The sequence below is a fragment of the Morus notabilis genome, unplaced genomic scaffold (genome assembly GCF_000414095.1).
Source record: "Morus notabilis unplaced genomic scaffold, ASM41409v2 Scaffold515, whole genome shotgun sequence".
NCBI classification, from domain to species: Eukaryota; Viridiplantae; Streptophyta; class Magnoliopsida; order Rosales; family Moraceae; genus Morus; species Morus notabilis.
In genome coordinates this window covers 115,086-140,697 of record NW_010359934.1, presented here as the reverse complement: position 1 = coordinate 140,697, position 25,612 = coordinate 115,086, and the positions used below count along the sequence as shown (strand labels likewise).

The 25,612-nt window shown below is 34.0% G+C and overlaps 1 protein-coding gene and 1 long non-coding RNA gene across 2 annotated transcripts; one reads left to right on the top strand and one right to left on the bottom strand.

Annotated features, from left to right (window-relative positions):
• Positions 1 to 11,584: 11,584 nt before the first annotated feature.
• Positions 11,585 to 13,304, bottom strand: LOC21389714. Its single transcript, XR_002901984.1, has 3 exons — positions 12,954 to 13,304; positions 12,427 to 12,808; positions 11,585 to 12,286 (listed from the first exon to the last, which is right to left on the bottom strand). It is a non-coding gene; the product is annotated as an uncharacterized LOC21389714 (long non-coding RNA).
• A 732-nt stretch (positions 13,305 to 14,036) lies between these two features.
• Positions 14,037 to 20,967, top strand: LOC21389712. The gene is made up of 10 exons (XM_010095424.2): positions 14,037 to 14,139; positions 15,930 to 15,975; positions 17,233 to 17,305; positions 17,387 to 17,515; positions 18,413 to 18,528; positions 19,127 to 19,208; positions 19,522 to 19,581; positions 19,717 to 19,824; positions 20,324 to 20,369; positions 20,572 to 20,967. Exons 3-10 carry the CDS (start codon positions 17,243 to 17,245, stop codon positions 20,778 to 20,780), a joined length of 813 nt encoding a protein of 270 aa, XP_010093726.1. The 5' UTR covers positions 14,037 to 14,139; positions 15,930 to 15,975; positions 17,233 to 17,242; the 3' UTR covers positions 20,781 to 20,967.
• The last annotated feature ends 4,645 nt before the right edge of the window (positions 20,968 to 25,612 follow it).

Here is a 25,612-nt window from a genome sequence, read left to right as displayed (position 1 = left end):
TTTCCATGTGATCCGGTCGACCGCACTGGTCGACCGGTGGAATCAGCTGCGCGAGAGAAGCTCGCGAAAATCAATCCAAAACCTGCAAATCCAGTCCCAAATCGAGATTTTTCAAAGGGAAACCACTAGATCTGGGTTCTAGGTCCTAAAACAAGTCCAAAGAACCCAAGATCTCCAATTTCTACTCTAGTTTTGCTAAAAAACCATCAAAATTCGGTTTGAACCAAAAATAAGTTTTGAAATTCAAAAACATGAGATTCAAGAGAGGTTCTTTCAGTAATCTTATCTCGAATCCTTCTCTTGACGTTGAAAACTTCTTTAAATCATTCCTTGGTTCAAGATCCGTTTGATTTGGGACAAAAAATGAGAGTGAGAAAGAAAGAGAGAGAGCACGGTAGTGAGAGTGAAGAAAGAGAGAGAGAGAGTGCATGGGAAAGGAAAGAGAAAGGAAGGAAAGAAAAGAAAAGGAAAAAGAAAAGAAAAGGAAAAAGAAAAGGCATGTGTACAATATTTTTAAAAGCAGTCCAGAAATGCGTCCATACACACTTCTGGTTTAAAAGAAATTACTAAGAATACTTCAAATACCTTGGAACTATTTAAACTCACACGTGTCAGAAACATTTATTAATTAAACTCAATTAATAATCCAGATTAGGCACTCTAATAATCTCAATTACCTTAATTAATCTCAATTAATTCTTCAAGGTGTTACAACTCTGTGTTTTTAATAATATTAGAATTGTGTCTTGACTTTTTAAGAAACGTTATTTTGGTACTTTGAGACTGGTTTTTGATACATATAGGGGTTGTTCTTTCGCATTTTTGAGTTAGGATGACTTGAGTGATGATCCTGAGTTGAGTTTGAGTTATAACTGGAGTTAAAGTTGTAACTTGAGTTTGTGTTTGGATGTGCACATTATTTGAGTTATGATTTGAATTGAGAATGTTTTTGAGTTTGTGTTTGGGTGGATCAAAATTTAAATTTGTATTTAGATAGTATTTTAATAAAAACTCAATAGTGATAAAAAAATTTAGTAGGGTATATGGGTGGGGTTTTATTCGTCTTTTCGTTGTGAATGCATAGAAAAAAATCATCTCAATTAGAATTAAAACGAAAAAGTTATGACATTTTTAAGAATAGAAAAAATATTGTTCATTAACTTGAATTCAAGTTTATGAACTCAGGTTGAAGAGAAAACTGAAACTCGAGTTTAGCCCTAAACTCGAGTTTAAACTCAAATTTAATTTACAAAAGAACATGAACTTAAATAAAGTTATAACTCGAGTTTAAATTTTTTCTGAGTTTTATTGCAAAAGAACAACCTCATAATATCTAAGCTGCCCTTTTTATTAATTAAAAAGAAACTAATAACTTTAAAAGTATTTTCTAAAACATTTAAACTTATTTTGATTTTTCATATTTATGTTTTAAAGATTTTCTTTACTTTTTAAAAAAATTAGTAATTTATTGTTAATTAGTGAGAATAGTCGAATGAACATTTTCATGTCTCAAAAGTCAGTCTGAGGGTATCGACAAAATGTTTCTTTAAATTTAAATGTATCGTATTAATATAATTAAAAATACAAATATCAACGAGATTTTTTGCCATAATAGAGAGTATCATTAATGATTCTGTTTCTAAAAAAATTATGTCAAACACTTAGGGCTTGTTCTTTTGCACCTAAACTAAAAAAAAAAAAAAAATTTTGACCTCAAGTTACAACTTTATTTAAGGGCATGTTCTTTTGTAAAATTTGAATTTGAACTTGAGTTTGAGGTTAAAATCTGAGTTCAAATTCCCTATTTAACTCAAGTTCCTAACTCAAATTCAAGTTAATGAACATTATTTTTTTTATTTTTAAAAACGCCATAATTTTTCGTTTTAATTCTGATTGAGATTATTATTTTTTCTATGCGTTCACAACGAAAAAACGAATAAAACTTCACCCATATACCACATTAAAATTTTTCATCACCATTGAGTTTTTTATTAAAATATTATCTAAATACAAATTTAAGTTTTGACTCACTCAAACACAAATTCAAAAAGATTCGCATCTCAAACCATAACTCAAATGTACACAACCAAATAAAAACTCAAGTTACAACTTCAACTCAAGTTATAATTCAAATTCAACTCAAGATCAATACTTAAGTCATTATAACTTAAAAATACAAACGAATAAGCTCTTAGTGTACTTATCTATGTTAAGTTTAAAAATAAAATGATAAAAGTGCCCCATTTAACATTAACCCTTGTTTTGAGACCACCAAATTTGAGCCGTATATTTATATTTGTTAAAAAATAATAATAATCTAGAGATCTTCTTCTACACTATTGGCCTCAACCCCATAGGCACATCCTCAGCCGCAGTCAGTGCAAGGGCGTCGTCCCCCAGAGCCACTAGCCCCTGACGCCATTCCCTAAGCCATCCAGCTACCGAAAATAGGTTGATTTTGTTTGTTTTTTGTTTTTGTTTTTTGTTAATAACCCATTTAATTTGCAGGTTTAAGTTAATGATTTTGGTTTGAATTTAAATTTTGTTAGAAAACTCATTAGTGGAAATTTTTTTATTTAAATTTTTGTGAGAAAAAAATATGATAAATCAGAATTATAGTTTTAAATATGTGAATGAAATTAGCCCTAAATGATTTTTGGTTTGTTTTCATTCTTACTAAACATTATACATCTGGACTTTGGTTTCGTATCCAATTTAGAGTGGCCATTATGTGTTCTTATGCTTCACACAGATTGTTTAGAGTTGTTGTCTTTCATTCCTGTATTGTCTTTTGTTTACTGGGAAACCGTTCTTTTAATTGATTAAAGTTCCAAATCCTCGACTCTCTACTTATTCTAATGTTGGTTTTAGTTGATATTTGTTTCAGATTTTGCACTATTGTCATTAAAAGTTGTTCTCTTCATTGCTTTCCTCTTTGTGATTCTTATCAGGTTCTTGCATTAATTGTTTTTAATTAATGTGCGCTATGTTCCATAGAGTAGGTCTCATTAAACTAATCATTTCTTGGTTCTTAAAATTTGAAATATTTATAGGTTTATTGGTTCATAATTCTTAATGCTTGTAAATATATTGTAGATTAGATACATTTTACATAATATGCTATTTTAGAGGATCGAGAACGTTACCAAAATAAAGGGACTTTTGAAGGAAAAAAATCAAGAAAAAGAGACTTTCTATGACGTTTTCTCTTTTTTAAAAATGCTTGTGTCCTTTATTTATTAGTCGTCAGATCTGTATTAAATCTGGTCAAAATTCAAATTAAATTAAAAAAATAATACAGATCTAACAGTTGATAAGCAGAGAACATCAGTGTTCTAAAAAAGAGAAAACACCAAAAAAATTCTCTAAGAAAAAATAAAAAGAAATTTCCATTAGAGCAAATCAATCCTATTTTTTTTTCCAGTTTTACCCTTAAAGTATATCCATATCTATACCTATCTGCTAGGTGTGGACAGTGCTGAAACATCAGGCGGCGGGCATGCCCGGTGCCCGAAAATTTTCGGGCACGGCGGGCAGGCCTCTCTCGTCGCCCGACCACGGTTTTTTTCGGGCACGGGCTCGGGTAGCCCGAAAATATTAATCCCCCCGACAGCCCGCTACCGTGGAGAAGTCATCCCCCGCCGTTCGCCAGAATTTTTTTGAATTTTCCGGCAATACCCGAAGTTGCCCGATTTTTGCCCGAACTGCCCGAATTTTTTTGACCGTTGCCCGAAAATTGCCCAAATTTTGAACAAAAACGGGTCTTTTTGCCCGAACCCGACCCGAACCTGAATTTTGCCAAAAATTTTGAATCCAACGGTCGGATTTCTTACCGTTGCCCGACCTGCCCGATTTTTGCCCGAACTACCCGAAAATATAGTAGCCGTTGGACCCGAATTTTTGGGGGAAACATTTTTTTTTTCAACCCAAAAATTTTCCTATAAATACCCCCCCTCCCCCAACCATTTTCCTCACCCAAAAACTCTCATTCTCTCTCAATTTCTCTTAATCTCTCTCAATTTCTCTTAATCTCTCTCAAATCTCTCTTAATCTCGCTTAAATCTCTCTCGAATCTCGATCTCTCTTAAGCTCTCTCAAAGCGCTCTCAATCTCTCTTATTTTTTATAATGACTTCTTCTGGTTATAGTGGTGATATTCCCATTGATGCCCAATTCAACATCGAAGAAGGGCAATTTCCTAATGTTTTTCAAATGTAAGAATCGCAAACTATGGAAAGAGTTGCTGATGATGAAACTACAAATCCGACCCCTGGTGGACATACTAGAGGTCGGGGACGTAATGGTGGTGGCACAAGTGGCCGTGGAGGAGAGGCAAGCGGTAGTGCTAGTGCAAGTGTTGCAAGTTCTACGAAGAAATGCAAGCGCACCTCAGCAGTTTGGGAGCACTTCAACACATTCGAGGAGGTCGACAATAACGGTAACATTAAATATGTAGCTCAATGTAAATATTGTGGTGAGAAATTACAAGGTAACATTATTCACGGCACTACACACTTAAGAAGACACTCTGAAAAGTGTCTTCAAAAGTAAGGATTCGGAGCTGATCTCCGCCAAACGCAATTATCGTTTGACTGCCAAACCGGCGGTCTAAGCACGTGGAAATATGATCCGCAAGTTGATCGTATGGAAATGACACGATTAATAGCCACATTAGATCAACCACTAAGTTTTACTGAACAAAGAAATTGGCAACGTTATATTAAAATTGTACATAATCCTAATGCACAATTTTTTTTTAGAACTACTCTTAGGAAAGATGCATTAAAATTATATAAACAAGAAAAGGAAGCATTAATCAACCTTCTACACTCTACTAGTGGTTGCTTTGCGTTAACGGCGGATATTTGGTCCGCCGTTGCCAACAAGGATTATTTAACTGTAACCTGACATTATTATAAAGGTTTTGATTTGGATAAGAGAATCTTAGGTTTCAAATGTGTTATAGGATCACATACTGCCAATTTAATATATAACACAATTTTATCTGTTATTGATGAATATAGTTTAAGAGATAGAATAATGGCCATAACATTAGATAATGCAACTGCGAATACTAAAGCAATAGAACTTTTTGAAAATGATTTAAGTTTATTCGGTAATAATGATATTTTCCACCAACGTTGTGCATGTCATATAATTAATTTAATAGTAAAGTCCAGTTTAAAATCAATGTCAGGTCATATTAAAAGAATTAGAGATAACATTGCTTGGATTCAAGGTAGTAATCAAAAAATACAAGATTGGTTTAGATTTCTACAAGCATATAATCAAAATCCTAGAGCATTAGCTTTAGATATGCCCATAAGATGGAACTCCACTTACATAATGCTTGAACAATGCATCCCCTATAAAGATGCTATAACAAATTATGTTAGTGTAAAATTAGGAACATGATTTATAGATGAAACTGATTGGCAAATTGCCGAACTTTTGTATAACTTTTTAGGTAGATTTCACGACGTTACCTTAAAGCTTAGTGGAACTTATTACCCAACTTCACCATTAGCATTAGGAGAACTTTTAAGAATGTCTATTTTATTTAGTGAATTTAGGACACACGAGGTTTTAAGAGTTCCTATCGCCTCTATGGAAAAGAAGTTTAAAAAATATTGGTCTAAATTACCCATGTTGTATGGTTTCGGTGTTATTTTTGACCTTAGATTAAAATTAGAAGGTTTAGAAATTGGATTAGATAACTTAGGTGAATTTTTAGCTATTGACACTACTGACCAATTTCCTATTATAAAGGAAAAAATATATTCTCTATATATCTCTTACGAAAGTAGGTTTAGAAACACACCTCGTGTTGAACAACCGCAACAACGAGATGACAATCCGCATTCATTCTTGAATGTTTTCGGGTTGTCTAAGAAGAAGAAGAAGACGACGACGACGAGTCAAGGTCAAGAAGAATCTGGGAGTAGAAGTGGATCTTCATCAAGAGGTGGCGGCGGATTCAACGAGTTAATGGCATACCTGAGTGAGGGCTTAGTTGTAGACAGTAGTGAGGTGTTTGATTTGGTTGAGTGGTGGAGGGCACGAGCATTAACTTGGCCGATCCTAACACGACTGGCAATGGATATTTTTTCAATCCCGGTCTCCACTGTTGCAGCTGAACAAGCATTCAGTACAACCGGCCGAATACTTGAAGAACAGAGAAATGCATTACAGTAGGATATTGTTGAAGCTTTGGTGTGCATCAAGGATTGGGACTGTTCCGACCAACGCTTACACGATACAATCTCACCGGCAAACCAAGAATGGATCGACGAATTTAATAGATTAACTTTTAATTTTCAAGACGATCCTTCTGCTTCAAATTTTATTATTCTAATTTGTAAATATTTATTTACTTTGGAATTTCTAATTTGTATAGTGTTTATTGTAATCTTGTATAGACTTTGTAAGTTCGTCAAATTTTAATTCGTCCCACAATGATTGCACTCTTTTTTCCTTACCAAGTTTTTATTCTAATTGGGTTTTTTCTTGGTAAGGTTTTTAACGAGACAATCATGAATTACAAATTTAAAAATCAATGAAGAAGTAATTTTTTTTTATATAGTTCGTGTGTTCATTTCAAATTTCAAATTGTAATATACACATTGTAATTATACAAATACTTATACAACATAAAAATATAATATAAAAAAAATGAAATTCAGGCAGCCGGTCGGGCATCGGGCAGGCATCCCCTGCCCGAAGCCCGTCCATGGGCAATTTTCGGGTCGGGTCGGGCAGCCTGAATTTTTGGGCAATTTGGGTTCGGTCATCGGGCAAAAATTCAGACTTTTCGGTGGTCACGGGCGGCCCGTCTAAAGTTTCAGCACTAGGTGTGGATGGGTTTCTAAAGGAAAGATGATCCAGGCTCCAGCGGAACCTTTGGCGTGGGTGGGAATTTCCGACGTTAGTTGCGGATGGGTTTCTAATCGAGGACCCAGCAAAATCTTTGGCGCGTGAGTGAGAATTTTTGAGAGGACGTTTGATTTATGTATTCAGAATTATAATTCAGAATCATTCTCGTTTTACGTATATTTTTTTGTGAGAGAAAATATTGTAGAGAATCATGAATCATGATTCAAAATCAAGGAGGAATATAGGAAATAAGCGTCGTTGCGTTCCACAGCCTTTTTTCGAGAAAATTTTAAAAATATCCCTTAAATTTTAGTTAAATACAAAGGGTTCGTTTAGTACGATAATTCAAATCAGAATGATTCTGAACCAGAACCATGATTCATGATTTTGGGTTCAAATCATAATTCTTAAATAATAATTCAGAATCAGGGTTTTGAATCACCTTGAATAAAGATGGGGATGGTTTTAGAATCATGAGTTCTAGTTTAAAACATCACATTAGATTCTGAATCATAATTCAGAATCATCCAAACCAAACACTAATTCTGAATCATAATTCAGAATTATTGTAAATAAACACTGGTTTTAAATCATGATCCAGAATTATAATTCTAAATTCATCTACCAAACACTGAGAAAATTTCTCCCTCAATTTTTGATAATCCAAAAAGTATCCTGTATATTTACTTTAGTTGATTAAAGTGATTTAATAATTTTAAAATGGCCAAAGTGTCCTTCTGGTCAAACCTTCTACATCACTAAGGAAATGAAATATATATCAAATAAATTATAAGCATTTAAGAAAACATAAAACGAAAAAAAATATTAAATTATATATATTATTAAAAAAATAAGTTATATATATCCCTTAGTATTGCAAAAAAAAAAAAAAAACATAAAACGAAAAGGATTTTCCTTAAAATAAATAAATAAATATAAATATAAATAAGAACTTAGAATAATTGCATGTACAAAACCAAATCGTCATCATCTTCAAAAACCAAATCAAAACCCAATTTATACACAAGCAGAAAAAAAAGGAAAAAAAAAAAACACTCCAAATCTCTAACATCCAATCCCAATCTCAAACGACACAGAGGGTGCGTTTGAAATTAGTTCCAAAGTGATTTTATTTTATGTATGAAAATGAAAATAAAAACGTTTTTATTTTCATTTTGGAATCATTTCTGAAAATAAATATTAAATAATAGTAATATTAAATAAATAATAATATTAAATATATTAAATAAATATATTAATATAACATTATATATGTTAGTTAGGAAATGTTAACGATAGTCGAAGAAGAAGAAGAGTGGTGGGGTGGTGGCCCGCGCAGGGGGGGGCAGTCGCAGACGGCAGGGCGGGCAGTGCAGACGGCGGGGCGTAGTCGCAGAAGAGTGGGGGGAGGGCGCGCAGTCGCACGGTCGTAGAGTGAAAGGGCTGAAGAGAGAAAACGAAAACGGAAGAATGAAAATGGAAATAAATTGTTTTCAGATTTTCATATAAGGACAAGAACGTTTTTGTTTTTTATTTTTTGAAAATTTGATGCCAAACGCATTTTCTTTACGCGTTTTCATTTTTCATTCTCAAAAATCGTGAAAAATGAAAACGAGATGGGAAACAAACAGGGCCAGAAGCATCCAATCCCAATATCTACAACTTTGGTGGATCTACGGCCTATGCTCATCGACTATGGCAAGACCCAACACCCGATTGGGTTTCTTTAATTATTATCATAATGTCAGTTTGGTTTTGTTAAACTGTGAGTTGCTAGAGTTTTTGAGGGAGCTTTCCTTGCTTTTTAGTTTTTTAGTTTAATCTTTGAGAGATTCTCTAGCACCGATGAGCTAAGTTTTTCTAACTATTTTTTAACAAAAAAATTTAACTTATCAATATATTAACCAACTGAAGAAAATCCCTTAATCTTTTACCTAAAAACTATTTTAAAAACAAATTTAACTTATCAATATATTAACAAACTGAAAAAAACCTAATCAAATCAAGTTTATTTTTCGAATAGTTTTAAGTTTATAAGATAAATTGGATGGACATTACTCATGAGGGATATGTTTGTATTTTTATATTATACTTTTCAAAGAAAGTCAAAAGAAGGGATGGTTTTTGGATGATTTAGAAAACATATGGGATACTTTTTAGATTGTCAAAAACTGAAGGATAAATTTTAGGTGCGTTTGGAATTAGTTATAAAATGATTTTGGGCTGTTTGGCAGCCTTTTTTTTAGTTAAAAACTCAAAAAGCAATTCAAGTTACAACTTTATTCAAGTTCATGTTTTTTTAAGTTTGAACTCGAGTTTGAACTCGAGTTTGGGACTAAAACTTGAGTTCAAGTTTCTCCTTCAACTCGAGTTCAGAAACTCAAACTCAAATTAATGAACAGTATTTTTTCTATTCTTAAAAATGCTATAACTTTTTCGTTTTAATTCTGATTGAGATGATTTTTTTTCTATGCGTTGACAACGAAAAGAAGAATAAAACCCCACCCATATACCCTATTAAAATTTTCCATTAGCATTGAGTTTTTATTAAAATACTATCTAAATACAAATTCAAGTTTTGACTCACTCAAACACAAACTCAAAAAGATTCTTATCTCAACCATAACTCAAATGTACACAACCAAACACAAACTCAAGTTACAACTTCAACTCAAGTTATAACTCAAACCCAACTCAAAATCTACACTCAAGTCACCTAACTCAATAGGACAAAGGAACACCCCCTTTGTTTTCAATAAAAAGTAAAAATGAGATTGTTTTGAGAATTATTTTGAGACCGATTCTGAAATTGCGTTTAATTAGTTTTTTAAAAGATTATTTTGAGTATAATAAAAAAGTGAGGCAAGGTCTTTAATCCGGCACTCACTGTTTGTCGGACTGAAACATCATATGTATAATTCTGCTGTTTTTGTGTATATTTATATGTAAGGTGTGTATATTTACATGTAAAGATGTATATGTTAAGTTATAAGAAACGACAATGTATATTAATCCTCAAAACATGTATTTTTTATAGCAATTAAGTGAACACATAGCATCAAAATATGTATATTGGCTGATTTATTGTATTTCATGTTAATGAACGTAAGCGACAATGTATCGTAATTATGTAAACATGTATTTTTATAGCAATTAAGTGAACACATAACGTATTAATATGTATATTGGTTGATTTGTTGTATTTCATATTAATGAACGTAAGCGGCAATGTATATTAATTATGGAAACGTGTATTTTTTATAGCAATTAAGTGAACACATAACGTATTAATATGTATATTGGCCGATTTGTTGTATTTCATGTTATTGAACTTGTCTTGGAAGTTATTTTTGCTTGAAAAAGTCTTTGGTCATTTAGAGATTGAATATTGTTGTCGTTCTAACAAGTTGGAAAGAATTAGTAGCGAGACACAAATAGGAGATTGAATATGGAAAGAATAATGTGAGGAGACACCTATAATTTGTTTAGGTAATGTGGGGAGACACCTATAATTATCGATATAATGTTTATAGAGGTGTACAACGTGATGTAGAAACATGTAAAGTGACACGCTGGCCGTTCGTTGTTTAGTAATTAATGCGGATGCAGTTAGAATTATCACAGGTGAGAATAAAAGTTGTATAGTAGTTTGCTTGAATACTAAAAAAAGCATGCTGATGTAATTGTAAATTATAAGTTGTCTGAATATTATATTTTTGGAATATTTTATTTTTCTAAAAAGTAGATATTACAAACCATTTAAAACTACAAATTTGAGTTACATCAAAAGAGTTCACCCAAAACTCTTATTGTAGTCAAGATTTTAGGCTTGAAGCTCTCTTGGATGACGTTGGATCACACTACTTTTTTCAGTCTTACATACAAGGAAGTGTTGACTTCATCTTTGGTAGAGCTAGATCACTCTACAAGGTAACAACTCAAACCCTCTTTTATTCGTTTTCACAAGAGAATCCTGTGTGGAATTTCATCTATGTATCTTTTGTTTTTCGTTCACAAAAGCTTTTAGGCTTTTTGCACTTTTGTCCCCCACAATTCTCGTTTGTTTCTTGCTGATAAAGTTACTAATAAACTCATAACAATTGTTAACATCATTTTTCTTTTGTATTTTAGATTAACTTCTGATAATAAGAGTTTGGTCTTGTGGAACAATAAGATTGTGTTCTACAGTCAACGGCTTCATTTGGTGGGGCAATTGCAGTACATCACAGAGATCTCCCACAAGAAAACACATGCATGTGCCGTGGATGAAGCCCTTCAGCTACGACCAAATAAGGCCTTACATAAGCACAGAATTCATCGACGGGCAACAATGGCTCCGACTTTAGTTCTGATCCCACCACCTTCATTTCTTGATTCATGGACATAATTCGATCACAAGGCTTTACCGGATCCGCAAGGCATCAGGGCAACTAGTCACTATGATTTTCTTTCTTCTTTTCTTTGTTGTTAGTTTTTCTTTGTTTTGAAGAGAAAAATGAGAAAATAACCCACGAGAGTGATGTATGTTCAAAGGCATAACAAATGTGTGTTTAAACCGTTTGTCTTTGTATGCAATTTTCACTACAGTTCTGTCACAATATGAGCCTAATTTTGAGCATGTTTCCAAGTCATAAACAAGTTAATTTTCTGACGGTTCTAAAGGAAAATTTTAATCTTATACAACATTATAAACTTCAAACTTTACACAAAGGTACAAGAAGCAAGCACATACTCAGTCATTTCATGGAAGCATGAGGACTGAATGGTTCATTTACGAGGTTCCTAACCAAATTATCTTTCTAATATAGTTAGTTAAAATCAGGTGGTCATAAAATCCTAACACCTGTGACTGTACACTACAGAAGCCACCAATTCGAAATTTTCAAAGGAATGGAATGAGTTTTTCGTTTTCCCCCACCAAAAGACCTTGTAACTATTTACAGAGACTCTAAACTAAGAAGGGAAAAAAACACTCATGTTAGACACATCTCATACCGTCACTTCCATCATTTTAATTGCTTTTAAGCTCTCATTGGGGATTTCAAGCTCTTTCATGTCTTCTTTGCTGCCATTGTCATCACCATGATGATCTTCATACCTCGAGATTGTCATATCCATCCTCATCTTTGGCCACGGAACCATGAGGAATTGCAACTAAGCATTTTTCAATGTTCACGAATTAAGACCGTGGCAAGACCATTGACGCACTCTGCATTGATGACTTGTGCATATGGTGTGATAAAAACTTCTTTCGGGTGCAGATTTCACAGCGGAACAACCCCCTTGACTTCCTGATTATGATGAAACCACCTCACTTTGACCTTTTTCTGATCTCTTTTGTCCTCACACATGTCTTCCAGATAAGCAATGTAGTGATTCTCTCCATTTGCCATGACAAAGACAAAAGATTGAACCTGGATATCAAGAACAGAGAGCGATGTTAGACCAAAAGAACAAGGAGATAGAAAGAATGCAATTTTCTCTTTCACTTTATGTACTTTCTAAGTTTCAAACACCTCATTCACAACATTCCGCTCAGTTACTAGATTCTTACCGCTATCGTAATCCCATTCCTACAGAAAGCAGGGTAATGCTTGAGCTGCTTACCACACATCCAAGGACTTCCTGACCAAACAATATCTGACTTGCGTCCCCTGAAATTCTTTGGAAGACGGCCCTGATACACAGGTTTCAGGTGCCAAATAAGTATCAAAAACTAACAAGATGTAGAATTCATAACCAAATAAAAAGAAAAATTTATCGTGATATCTGGTCTTTGCGTTGGATATTCTGGAAATCAGATCAAAACTGTGCTTGTAACGACTTCACGAGACAGAACCCAAAAATCTTTCGCACAAATGCCCTTTCAAAATCACGAACCCCAGATAAGGAAATCAAGAAAAATCAACGACCCACAACGTGTGAGTTCGTACCTCCTATAATAAAATCATAAACAAGCAATAAAATAGAAGAGTAAAGTATAGGAAAAAAAAATATAAGAAAAAGAAGGAAACCCTAGCCCCTTAAAAATCAAATCAAAATCCCCAAAAGAAAAAAAAATCTATGTAAAAAGAATCTTACTTCTTTCTCAACAATAAGAATAAGAATTATTATTATAAATTACAACAAGATGCTTGTGGAGGCGGTCGAGGAAACGACGGCCAAGAAAGAGGAGGAAATGGTGGTGTTTGACGAGAGAGGAAATGTGAGGGTGGAGGAAGAGAGAGAAGTGGGTTTGGTTGTGGGAGTTGTCGGGATGCGGCCTCGTCCGCCTGTCAGAAGTCACCGGCGGCGAGGTGGCTACGGAGGAGGTCAATGGAGCTCAAGGAAGGTCGAGGGAAGTCGAGAGAGAAGTGGGTTTGGGAGTGCTCGTGCGTTTGAGAAAGGAAGAGGTCTTTTGAGAAATAAACTTTTCGATCTACATCGTCTAAATTTCAATCCGACGGCCATAAAAACTGACCGATCAGTCAGGCATTTTTATTAGTACCTGACTAAAGACCATTCTAAAAAGTGAAACCGTATATATTAATTAATATATTATAATATTATTAATAAATATTAAAAAATAAAAAAAAATAATTTTCAACTGTTTTTTAATTTTATCACAAAAATTATTTTTATGATTTTCGTTTTCATTTTAAAAATATTTACGATCTGTTTAATTCGCTGATTCGAGTTGAGATGTAATTTTATGTGAAAATTTTTTACTGTAACAAAAATTATTTTTAAACACTTTTTACTATAATAAAACTCAAATTTATAAATGTCGTTTTGTTTTCATTACCATTTTTATTTTTCACTTTTCAAAATACGAACAAACGGTTTCAAACGGGCACCTTGTATTTAGCTGAAACTTGGGATACTTTTCACACACTTTTTTTGTTTTTTCAACGGAAATAGTAGAAAATACGAAAAGCTTAAGAAAGTATATAGGCTAATTTTTAATTATAGAAATTAATAGGTCATAACTTGTCAAGTTATAGTTTATAACTAGATAAATTATAAATAAATTTATCAAGTTATAATTCATAACCAGATAAATTATGAACAAACTTATCAAATTATGGTTTATAACTAGATAAGTTATTTTCCTCTTTCTCCCTTTTTTTTTTTAACTACTACTTCTCATTTCTCGTTGCCGTCTTTCACGCCTTTCAATCTTTCCTTCTCTTGTTCTTTGCTGCACTTCCTCTGTCTCTCGTTTTCCCACAAGACTTTCTCCGGACCCATTTCCTTGCTCAGTCGTGGACGTTTACTTTTCTTCCCGGTTTGTGCTTCTCCCTCCTCTTCTTCTTCTTCTTCTTCTTCTTCTTCTCTCTCTCTCTCTCTTTCTGGATTTTATTTTGTTCAATGTTTTGATGGTTGCTTTATTGTGTTTTGATTATGTTTGCCTATCTGGTATTGAATGTTCTGTTGTAGAAACTATTTGGATTTCTTTAATCCCCAGAATCAAAACCTAGGGTGATCGAAGCTCAAAATCCGCTTAATCATTTTAATCATCATAATTTGTTGTGTGAATTGTAAGGTTCATAGTTGGTGTACTTGATTATCTAATTTTCATCTCCTTTGTTTTTCTTTACTCTTGTTTCCAATTGATTGATCTCTCTTTGGCTGCGTTTTCACAGAGTTTGTCATTTTCTGTCTCTTTAACTTCTCTTGGGGCTAACCAGTTCTTGCTTTTAAGTTTTTTTTTTTTTTTTCTCCTTTTCGTGTGAAAACTGAAGCATTAGGGTCCGTTTAGTTCATGAGTTCAAACCATGATTTATCATTCTGACTTTTGAAATTCAAAATTTTTTGGGAGAAGAAAATACTGTAGCAAAGATTACGTGAAACAAACAGACCCTTAGTTACTTTGATGAGCAAAAATTACTGATGAATTTTTCTGTTTTGGGTTCATTCATATTGTTCCAGATTTGCAAATGGTGCCTTTTTCTTCAGCAACTTTGTATTTGACTGTGCTTCTTTATTTAACCTTTTCCGAACCCCGTCATGGGTCTGATGGTTTTCAATTGGTTCATGAATGAACGCGTCTTGGATTTGAGTTTCCTTTGTTTTTCGGTTTCAGTGTTGTTTGTCATTTTTTTATTTTTATTTTTATTTTTATTATTTGTATAATAGGTTTTAGATGCTTTAATTTGGAGTCAGATCTGACTCACCATTGATTTTAGATGTGTTGCTTGGTGTTGTTGAGTTAGAGAGGCCACCAATAGTCACTTGGGTTTACGAGCTGCACAATTTTTTTTTTTTTTGTTATGTGTTTTTGTGTCTTATATGTAAAATGGTTGTGCTTGTAATTTCTAATACGTATAGGGATGTGATTGAGGTGATTTGGGTAGAATGGGAAGAAAAATTGAGATGGGTGTGTTTGGGGGGGAGAGGGAGAGATTCTGGAAAAATGGAGGTGTTTGGTGGGGTTTTCATTTTGGGGACATTAGGAAATTGGGACAAAGAGGAATGAAAAAGGGAGGAAGTTGTGAATTTATGCGAGCAGAATGCGATCTGTCATTCAAGTTTGGTTAAAGGCGTTTCATTAGAATAGCAATGATAAAATATAAATAGGTATGACAGTATATATTTTCACATGCATACTTAATGCCACCATTGATGGTGGCTTTTGGGATTTTTCATTTGGGAAGATGTTCAATTTTGAAGGTTTTCAATACGTTGTTTGCTGTTGGCTTGGCTCACTTGTTCTGTCATTTTACACTATGTTAAACAACAGAAGCAAGGATTCTATTTAGAAATATATGTTGTCTGCATAGTTTTCTTTGTTTAATTTATTTGAATAAAGATTGGAGATTCTAAATTGAAAATTTTGGAACTTGCTTTTTATCTTTGATGAATTCCATATAAAATGGATTACCGTGTAGATCGTTTCAGGTTGGATGAGAAATCTTGTAGTTCCATAGCTTCTTGTAATAAACCGTAAAGTTCGATGGTTCCATTGTTGGAATCACTATTTTTTGAGATGTAGGAATTGAGTTTTTGGCCTGAAGAATACGGAACATGGCTTGCTGTAATTTCCAGTTGATGTGTTATTGCTTTTATGTGATGCAGAGATCTTCAAGAAGTGATTTGCTTGGTGTCACTGCTAAAGTAGTAGGTATGCATCATTAGTATATGTAATTATAATCCACTTGATGTTGTATTTCTACTTCTATAATAGTGCCTATTGCAATGACTTATGTGGCTCTGTAGACTTATCATCTTGAGAGCCTTGTCCTATTCTTTCGGTGCTTTATCTTATTATTTAGCATTTTCCAGCACTTAGGTTGGCCCTCTATGAATTGCACTCAATGGGGCTTTGTTCATCAGTAGAACAGAAAGCATGACTTCTCGTTGTTCTATATTGTTATGGACTCTTGGTATTCGAGGAAAAGTGCACAGAGTTCTAAGGGATGACAGATTCGTAAAAGATAAATATTTTCTCAAAACAATCTTGTGATTTATAATTTTTTTTTTTTGTTCATTTAGTAATCAATGATACAGGACTAGCCATAGATAGTTTCATGTTAGCCATATTACTTTAGTGATGAGCGATTCTCTTAGCACTATATTGTTAAGTGGTTCAACCAATGCCATGCACATCCAATTTCTTATTAACGTTACTCTTTCTAAATGAGATTGTATTTTTTTCCCTAATTGGGAAGTAACTATCCCGTCCAAAGGATGAACCAATCCTTGAAGGTAACTATAAAAGTGCACTATTTCATTTTTTTCCCCTTTTAATGCTTTGCCCATTGTAAAAGCTTTGAGAAAAACTGCTAAGAGTTGGCAATTGTGTCAAATTTCTTCATTACATTGGAATTGTTGTTGTGGTCTCACAGTTGCAATATTTAGTTTGGTTTAATAGTGGCCGTAGTGGAATCAGGTTAAATATTTAGTCTTCTTATGATTCTTGTAGACTTCTGTACATGTGTATTGCTGATATCCTTCTAATGAACTGATTCAAGCAAAGAAATCATGACTTAATTACCAATACATACATGCTAGTATGTGTGGGTTTTATCGTGAGTATTCTCGTCACTTGCAATTTATTGTCGTTTATTAAATGGTTTTTGATATGTTTAATTTTCCTTCTTACTTGGAAAATATCGCATGCGTTCTCAACTAGTACAAGGTATAAAATAAAAATATCCCTTACAATATTTACTTATGTAATTTTTACTAATTACTATTCTCAAAATATTTTAAGATTCTTTTTTTTTTTTTTTTTCAAGTTTACCTTACTATTCCCTATGAACTGAACTGGGCTGAATGGCCCAAAATCTCTATTGGTCTTACCGGTGCCCAATAACCCATTTCACTCTCACTTGAACTTTGTCTTCTCCATTGTCACCGGTGGGTTTCACACTTACAGGGAAAGAAAAATGATGAAGAAGCTCTTCATCAGGCCTAGTCAGAGTCTTGGTCTCCTTCTATTCAACCAAAAGGTTTATACCAAAACCCACCACTTTCCCAACAAATACACGTCTCTGGAAATCAATTTTACGGTTTTTTTTTCTTCCTTCCAGAGAGATATGCATAGCAGGAACAAGAAGGCCATGGAATTTATAGCCAAAGGATGGAGCGCCCTGAAGGAAGTTGACAGAGTCATTGACTACGCCGAGCTCCATGATAAACGCCTTATTCCTCTTCTCAGAGTATGATTATGATTTTATAGATTTTGTTGTCGAAAACTAATCTCGTTTTTCATAGCTTGGATTTCACTCTGGATTTGATGAATTCATTAAATGTTTTGTTAACGCGTTGAAGAAATGTTGATTGTTTGTTTATTATTTATGTAATTATTATAAGTTTTTGTGTGATTGAAATTTGGTGATAGTTACTAGGATGGAATTAATTAGGTTTTGAAACATTTAATTTGTGATTGTTTTCTTGGACTCGTTGCAGAATTTGATTTAGTTTAAGTTGTAATTTCTTCATCATGTCTTTTATGCTCTGGTAAAAGCAACTGGTTTATTGAATGTTATTGATAACTTCTATGGTGCTGGGAAAAGAATTCCTGGCATTAGTATCGAGAATACGATAATTTGCGTTCCTTACATTGAAACTTGTGAACTTAGAACATTTGAATTGTATGAGTTATGATAAGACTTGCGAATTTTAAAGAGAATACAACAACTTGAGCATTTGAATGACATACTTGTGAACTTTCAGCGTTGAAGTTGTAAAAGTTACAATAAACTTGTGAACTAGTATGGGTGCCATGAAGGCACGATAGAAGGATCCTAATCTATTGGGTATGTACTATGTCTTCAGTTCAGTCTTTCAAGGACCGTTCCTATACAAACATGTAGAAACAGGGGATATAGCATGACATATTTATATGTAACACTAGTCTGCTGTAAGTAAATTCCTTGTTATACCTTTTAAAGTCATTGGTATATAGAACAAATGCCTTGTTATGCTTCCCACATCTACATGTATATGTAGGAGCAGTACTTCGTGAATGACTGAAACCTTTACCTTGATCTGGTATTGGTGAAAAGAGCTGATTTGAATGTATTTTCTTGTCTAATGTTTCATCTGTGAATCAGGCAGCAAAGGAGAATTTCGAGTTGGCTCTAGAGGCAGACAATTCGAATACACATGCTAGATATTGGTTGTCCAGACTGCATTTGAAATATCATGTCCCTGGGGCTTGTAAAGCAGTGTAAGTAGTACTTACTTTAAGTGTCTATTTTATTTGTTAATTGGTGTAATTCTGTTTCTTCTTTGATGCTGGCAACGGTTGCGCTCAAGATGTCATTACTATTGTGTTGTGCCATGGTATGCCTATATCGACTTAAGGCGAAAAAAAGAGGAAGAGAGAGAGAAGGGATTATGGGGGTTCTCTTTATGTTTCATAAGGACAAAAAAGAAGGATAACTGGTTAAGCTAGTTTGGTTTCGGTGGGATCCGGTTGAATGGATGTACTAGAGCTGTTGAAGACAAAGACCAGTTTATAGGTTAAATAATTGCTCTGAGCAAAAGAAATGCAAGGGAAAAAATGTTTAGCATGATCAAGAAAACAAAATTTGTAGGTTTTTTTTTTAAAAAAATTTAAATTTAAATTTTTTAATTTTTAGACTTTGCGAGCCACGGTTTTTCACATTATCTTCAAAGTTTACTTTTTTGCCAATTTGTGGTTGAATAATTGTATATGCTTTATGACTTTTGCTACGTATTAGCCTTAGTTGCAGATGATCATTATTTGCTCTGAACCTTTTCATCTATGTACTTTTAGCTGATTGTTTCCTTCATTGTACTAGGGGAGCTGCATTGTTAGTAGAAGCTGCAAATATGGGCGATCGAGATGCACAATACGAACTAGGTTGCCGAATGAGAATTGAGGTTAGGTTCCTTCATGTCATATTTTGTGGGTGCATGTAAAGCAGTTGTATTCCGTTTGGCCCTCAAGAAATTTTAGGCTGACTTTATGCAGTAGCAATGAAAGCTAGAATAGAATCCACTTGTTTGAGCAGCACTTCAGAAAGTTGCCCACACACTTTGTTGTTAAAATCATTTCTTTATGACCTTTTATGGTCTAAACGCTTCTGATTTCCGCTTAAAATTTCCAGTTCCAAGATTTGATACTTTTTTTTTGGTCAAATTTAAAATTTATGTTTTAAAGATTGTAATGCTTGTTCACTTGGTTTTCGGATAGAATCCATATGTCCAATCTGATCAACAAGCTTTCTATTATCTGGAGAAGGCTGCTGACCAGGTATGTTTCTGCTACGGCAATACAGTAGTGATTTTTCTTTGTTGTAGAGTTCTTAATTGTTTATTTATTTATTTTCACAAGTAATTATGCACAGAAATAGTGTACCAAAAACTCACCCAACCTCGCTATGTTTAGTTTCATCCAGGTGCCCTTTACCTTCTGGGTGCTGTATATTTGACAGGAGATTGCGTGAGGAGAGACATGAACTCAGCGCTATGGTGTTTTCACAAGGCATCTGAAAAGGTAGGTTAATTCAATTTTATTATGAAGCTCAAAAGATCGGGATTTATGTGAACTAACGATGTATTAGACTATTAGTTATTAATAGCTAATCGAACTTCAAATGGAGAATCTCTTTAAGGGACATTTTCTGAAACTGATCCATGAAATGACCTGGACGGGTAAAAAAATCCGATGTACGTGTAATGAGCATATGATTGGAATCAAATGAAATGTAACTTTCTTTAGTTTTTCTAACCCATTTTTGCATTATCTACTTGTAAGGTCGCATTGCTGAGTTTAATTTTCAAACAAGTTAGAGGGGAAAAAACTTTGAAATTTGTTCTTATGCACTTTAACCAGTGTAAATTGTTCAGAGAGAGAGAGAGAGCAGTACATATTATTTACATATTAGAGGGGAAAAAACTTTGAAATTTGTTCTTATGCACTTTAACCAGTGTAAATTGTTCTTAGAGAGAGAGAGAGCAGTACATATTATTTACTGTCCTTGGATAATATGCAGGGACATGCCGGCGCTGCTATAGCATGTGGGTCCCTTCTTCTTAAAGGTCAGTTTCTTTCTGCTCATGTTTCTTTGTAACTCTAGTTTCAAGAATATTAGCTATGCTCATGATATGTTCCCATCTTCTTTTCTTTTCTTTTCTTTTTTTTTTTTTGGCTGAAATATGTTCTCATCTTGTCCTCATTAGATCTTTCGGTTTTGCGTGCTGTTTATTTGTAGACCAGGAACTAATTACTAATTAATCTCAGGTGTGGAACTCCCAGAATCTCTAACAAAATTAAGTTCCAAAAGGATTCCTTTATCCAAAAGAGCAATAAAAGACTTGGAAAGTCGTCCAACGAATCGAGTAGAGATGGCAAAAGAACAGTTTGAGATTGCAGCCAAAGCTGGATGTGATTTGGGACTAAAATGGTTGGAGAGACTTGGAGAGGAAGAGAAGCATTTACTGACTAGATAATGCATACTGAATACAACTTTTTTGCCCTTTTTTTTCCCCGACCAACTGCTGTGTTATTATATTTGGTATTGGTCAGTTTACCCTTTTAGCAAAATGCATCGGGGATGGTAAGCTCAAGTTGCTACATTCCTTTGTATGTTTATTAATTGGATAATAAAATGACTTGTTCAGCATGGTTTTAACTGTTTCTCTGGCCAAGTGTTTCATCAAACACTTTTTTTTTTTTTAAATTATTATTATGCCTTTTTTTTTTCTTTCTGAAACATGAAAACCTTTCTACACGTTCCTTTTGATTTTGTGCCTAGAAGATGATAGATAAGTGAGAGAGTTGAAAGTTTTGGTCCTTTTTTGGTGGTATTTTCAAAAGAGAAAATTGTTGAATTTATCCTTATAACTCAGAGTCTGGATTTTATTCATTACTCTTAATTAACACCAATTTAATTAATATAATTATTTGATTAAAAAGAATATTAATAAAGAGTATACCATAAAAATTTTTACACACTTTAAGGGCAACACTTTTGAAATGCTTTTTAATAGACATTTTCACAAATTAATGTTTTAATCCAATAAATGCGTGTCATAATAAGATTGTTTAGGCACCATGTGGATAAATGAAAATTGGACAGATAATTTGGATTCCAATGAAAGCCATTTGACGAATTCGAATAAAAGCAAGACTGTAAGTAAACAAACCTCAAGGAGTGTTGGGAGTGGTCAAATTCCTGGGATGAAAAAACAAAGCTCATCAAGAAGGGGTGATTTTATCGTATTAGAGCCGAAAGGAAAGAGACAAAAGAAAGGTCCAAAGAAGAAGCATATGAGCTTTTTAGAAAAAGGCAGACATGGCAACCGAAGAAGCCTTAGGGACATGGCTCAATTCTAGAGCTACGAATTTCTAAAGTAAAGACTAGATGATAAAGTAACAAAAGTAGAGCTATAGAATCTGATACACTCTAAGAAAAGTTTATTTAATTCTCATTCATTTGTTTTAAAAGAAGTTTGAGGTCACTGTTCAAGTATGATTGACACATGATTAGCAATATATATATATATATATATATATATATATGATTGACACATAATGGAAACTTAAGCGTTTTTGCTTGATAGTTAGCGTGGAATAGGAATGGTAAGACATCTTATTTTTTGCTTGAATAGTGTGGACATAGAATGTAATTCTAACATTTGACATTTGAGTAGGAAAATTTCTCCAATAGTATGTTATTTTTTGTGCTAACGTATATTATACTTGATTTAGCATATGCCAAAATTTAATATTGCACCAAGTATAATATATGATAAATTTAGCACAAATTTAATATTGCACCAAGTATAATATATGATAAATTTAGCACAAAAAATAACGTTGTATTGAAAAGTGATTTTTCCACTCAAATATTAGAATTTAGCATTGATACACTAATTTAACAATATATTGATGATGCTTTTAGGCATTGCTGTGCAAAATAGAAGTTTACTTTTAATCATTACAACATTATTATTTTTAAATTGTTTTAAGATTAAAAGTTTAATTTCATAAGTTAAAAACTTTACAAATTATGATAAAAGGTATGTAAAACATTTTAAATAGGGTAATTTTGATAAATATCTCTTAAAATAGTATCATTAAGGATTTTTGAGTCTCAACATTGGTTTATTGAATTTTGCCCCCTTGGAGTAAGTAATTTGACAAATTATTACCAACAATTTGATAGATGTCGCTGGCAGTGGGTCTCCGATCACCCATGGCGGGCATAATTTAACATATTACTGTCTAGAATTTAGCAAATTATTATCTATAATTTGACAGATTATTATCAAATGGTAGCCTATCACAACAAAATGTAGAACTCCAGAAGAACATGTTTAAGGGTCAATTTTTGCAATCTTCTCTTTTAAATAACATTAGATATTGGACATAAAAATATAAGGGAAATTGGGTTAGGTGGTCCATTTATAACTCATTTAAATGATGACCCATCTTTTTCAAAATTATGTCAATGGCTTTTTTTTTTCTAAAGTCGATCAATTACAGATCACCGTTAATCAATGATAGATCGAGATCAATCAGTGGTAGACCGAGGTTAAAATAGTACTTTAATCAATCAATTATAGATCATGGTCAATAGTGATAGATTGTGAACAAAAAAATCCCAAAAGGCAAAATCGGTCAATCAGTGATAGATCGCAATCAATTAGTGATAGGATGAGGTTGTTGGGGTTCGGTAGATTTGGAGGGTAGATGTGTCGGGAGTTGACACGCGTAAGAACACGTTTTGTCAGAAGCGGATTTGACGTGGCCGAGCTTCGATGTGGATGAGGATGGCGGGACATCCGACGAAAAAGTGGGGTTAATTAGGCCCAAATTAGGCCAAAAGACGCGTGTCTTAAGACCCTATTTGTTACTGAAATGACAAAAATGTCCTGCAAATTACGTTAGAGAATCTGTAAAAAAAATAAATAAAAGAACTCCAGAGATGAAGAATGGTGGGAGATGTGAACAAGTAGTTGATGGAGATGGAGAAAAGGAGGCTGAAGGTGCCTTGATAGAGCAGTAGTCTGTAGATAAGCACAGGCTGCTCCAGGAGTGAAAATGGTGATTCAAGTGGTGGATAAGGCTTGGAGGAGAGTGGGAGTGAAGTTGGCGAGGTGGATAAGACTCTGGTAAAAAGAACTCCAAGAATAACGCATGTTGCTTTGAGAGTGAGAACGGCGCTCGGAGCACTTGCTCCGACAGTGAGCAGAAGTGACCCCAATAATGAAGACTTGAACGTTGTCAGAAAATGTATGAAGAAACTTTGAAGAGTTTTAAGATGGTGGTGGAAATGGATCGAAAAGTGTTTTGAAAAGATTTTCAAGGTTGTCAACATTTGGATGCTTTAGGACTTTGAAGAGCTTGAAGAACCTCAAGTTTCTATAGCAAGATACTAGAGGAGTATGAAGGAAGTAAGAAAAGGTAATCCGATGAGAATGAAAGTAGTGGCTAGTGTTGATGGTGGATTAATCCCCTGAAATGAAGGAGATGAGGAGTATTTATAGGTAAAATTGCTAGGATTTCAGCTCTGGAGGTTCGTACGGCATGCTCTGATGGACGTCTGCACAAGCAATCTCGATGGAGCAAAGCCTTCTAACACCTTTCCGGAGTTGAAGAGGAGATTAGCCGAAAATGGAATGAAGACTTCTGGGAACTTACTCCAAGAGTGAATCGGCGGCGCTCTGAAGGAAGCATGCACGTGCGATCTAAATGGAGCCAAGTCATTAGAAGCCTTTCCGGGGTTGAAAAAGAGTTGGCCTGCACATGAAAAGAAAGGTTCATGGTGGCTGTTCCAAAGCCCAATCAAGAACGTTCTGAAGGAGACTTGCACATGCAATTCCTTCTGGAGCAAAGCGATCAAGTGACTTTCTGGATTAACAAAGAAAATATCTGAAAATGTAAAGTCTTGGAGGTAAAGTTCCAGATTTGGAGCTAATGTGAAAAGTTCAAAAGTCTAAAATTTTCAAGAGTGTTTGACTCAATTTTGTGCTCCGTTGACTTTATGTTTCAGAGGTCTGATCGCATGTCAGACCTTGTTAGAGATGGTTTATACGATATTGGCTAAGTAGCCATCAAGTTGGCTTTGACACGAAAGTTACTCCGAATGAAGCTGCTCCGACGGTGAGTGTGATCCAGACGAAGGCTGCTTCGAGTGAAGCTGCTCCGAAGGGTGATCATGCTCCACGCAAAGAGTGCTTCGATGGTGAGTTAGGCGAGATAAAGTTCAAAGGAAGGATGCCTGACACGGAAAAGGCTCCATTAGGCATACTTGGACATGAAGAGAATGCTCTGAAAGACATGCCTGCGACGGAGGGAGCCTCCATTAGGAATGTCTTGGAGCGGGTAGAGCCTCTGTTGGAGTCAAAACACTGAGAATCAACCTTGACGAAGAGGAAGATGTTCTAAGGCTTGGATTAGGGGGTTTAGGCTTCCAAAAGGATGGGAGGAAGGCTTTTGGGAATTCTCCATCACCCATTTGTATTTAATCTGAGTAATTTTGAAAACTCTCAAGCGGAATTCAAATTGGATTGAATTAAACGAAAAATGAGCCTACTTGATCACACATGACCCATCAAATCACAACCCACAGGAGTTCTCCGAGTGTGACTTGGGTCCACGAAGTGAAGTAAATAACGTTGCGTGACGCCATGATTGGGCCTGTACCCTTGAATTAGGCCAATACCAAATCAGGTATCAACAGAAGTTAATCAATGATAGAATCCGAAAAAAAGAAGGAAACAAAGGACCCAAAAGCTGTGATCATGTATCAAATTCTAAAAGCTGTGGATATTTATGAAAATTGAACTCTTAGAGGGCCTATTATTTGCTATTATCCCAAAAGAAAGTTACATATTAAATATTTCATTCCATAGGTGTCAAATATAACATTGACATTAATTACATTAGAGATGGTGTCTTAGATGATTAAAAATTTCCCAGCCACTAAAAAAAGTTAGCTGTCACTTCATGAAAGTTGAAATTTGTGGTGGATAGAGTTACTTTTCCACTGATAAGAACTGTGTTTTAATTGTTAGATTAGTTTTTCAATGATTTAATTTAGAGTACGGACAATTATGTATCACGTTATGTAAATTGTTAATGTGAATATGCACATATTTAACTGTTAAAAGACTAATTAAATAGTTAAAAATAACAATTCCTAGTGGAGCCTACTATAAATATTCTCAAAATTTGAATGGATGATAAGTTTTTATGCTTTCATCTGGCTGTAAAAAATGAGAAGGATGTATCAAAGAAAAATAAAAGGAGAAAAGAGATAAATACTTTCTTAGAG

What these genes read in the sequence shown, in the direction of transcription:
- LOC21389712 (XM_010095424.2), top strand. Translation starts at nt 17,243, where the DNA reads ATGATGAAGAAGCTCTTCATCAGGCCTAGTCAGAGTCTTGGTCTCCTT. An exon ending in TCCTTCTATTCAACCAAAAG is followed by an intron (nt 17,306 to 17,386) that starts GTTTATACCAAA and finishes TCTTCCTTCCAG; the next exon opens with AGAGATATGCATAGCAGGAA. An exon ending in TGGAGAAGGCTGCTGACCAG is followed by an intron (nt 19,582 to 19,716) that starts GTATGTTTCTGC and finishes CGCTATGTTTAG; the next exon opens with TTTCATCCAGGTGCCCTTTA.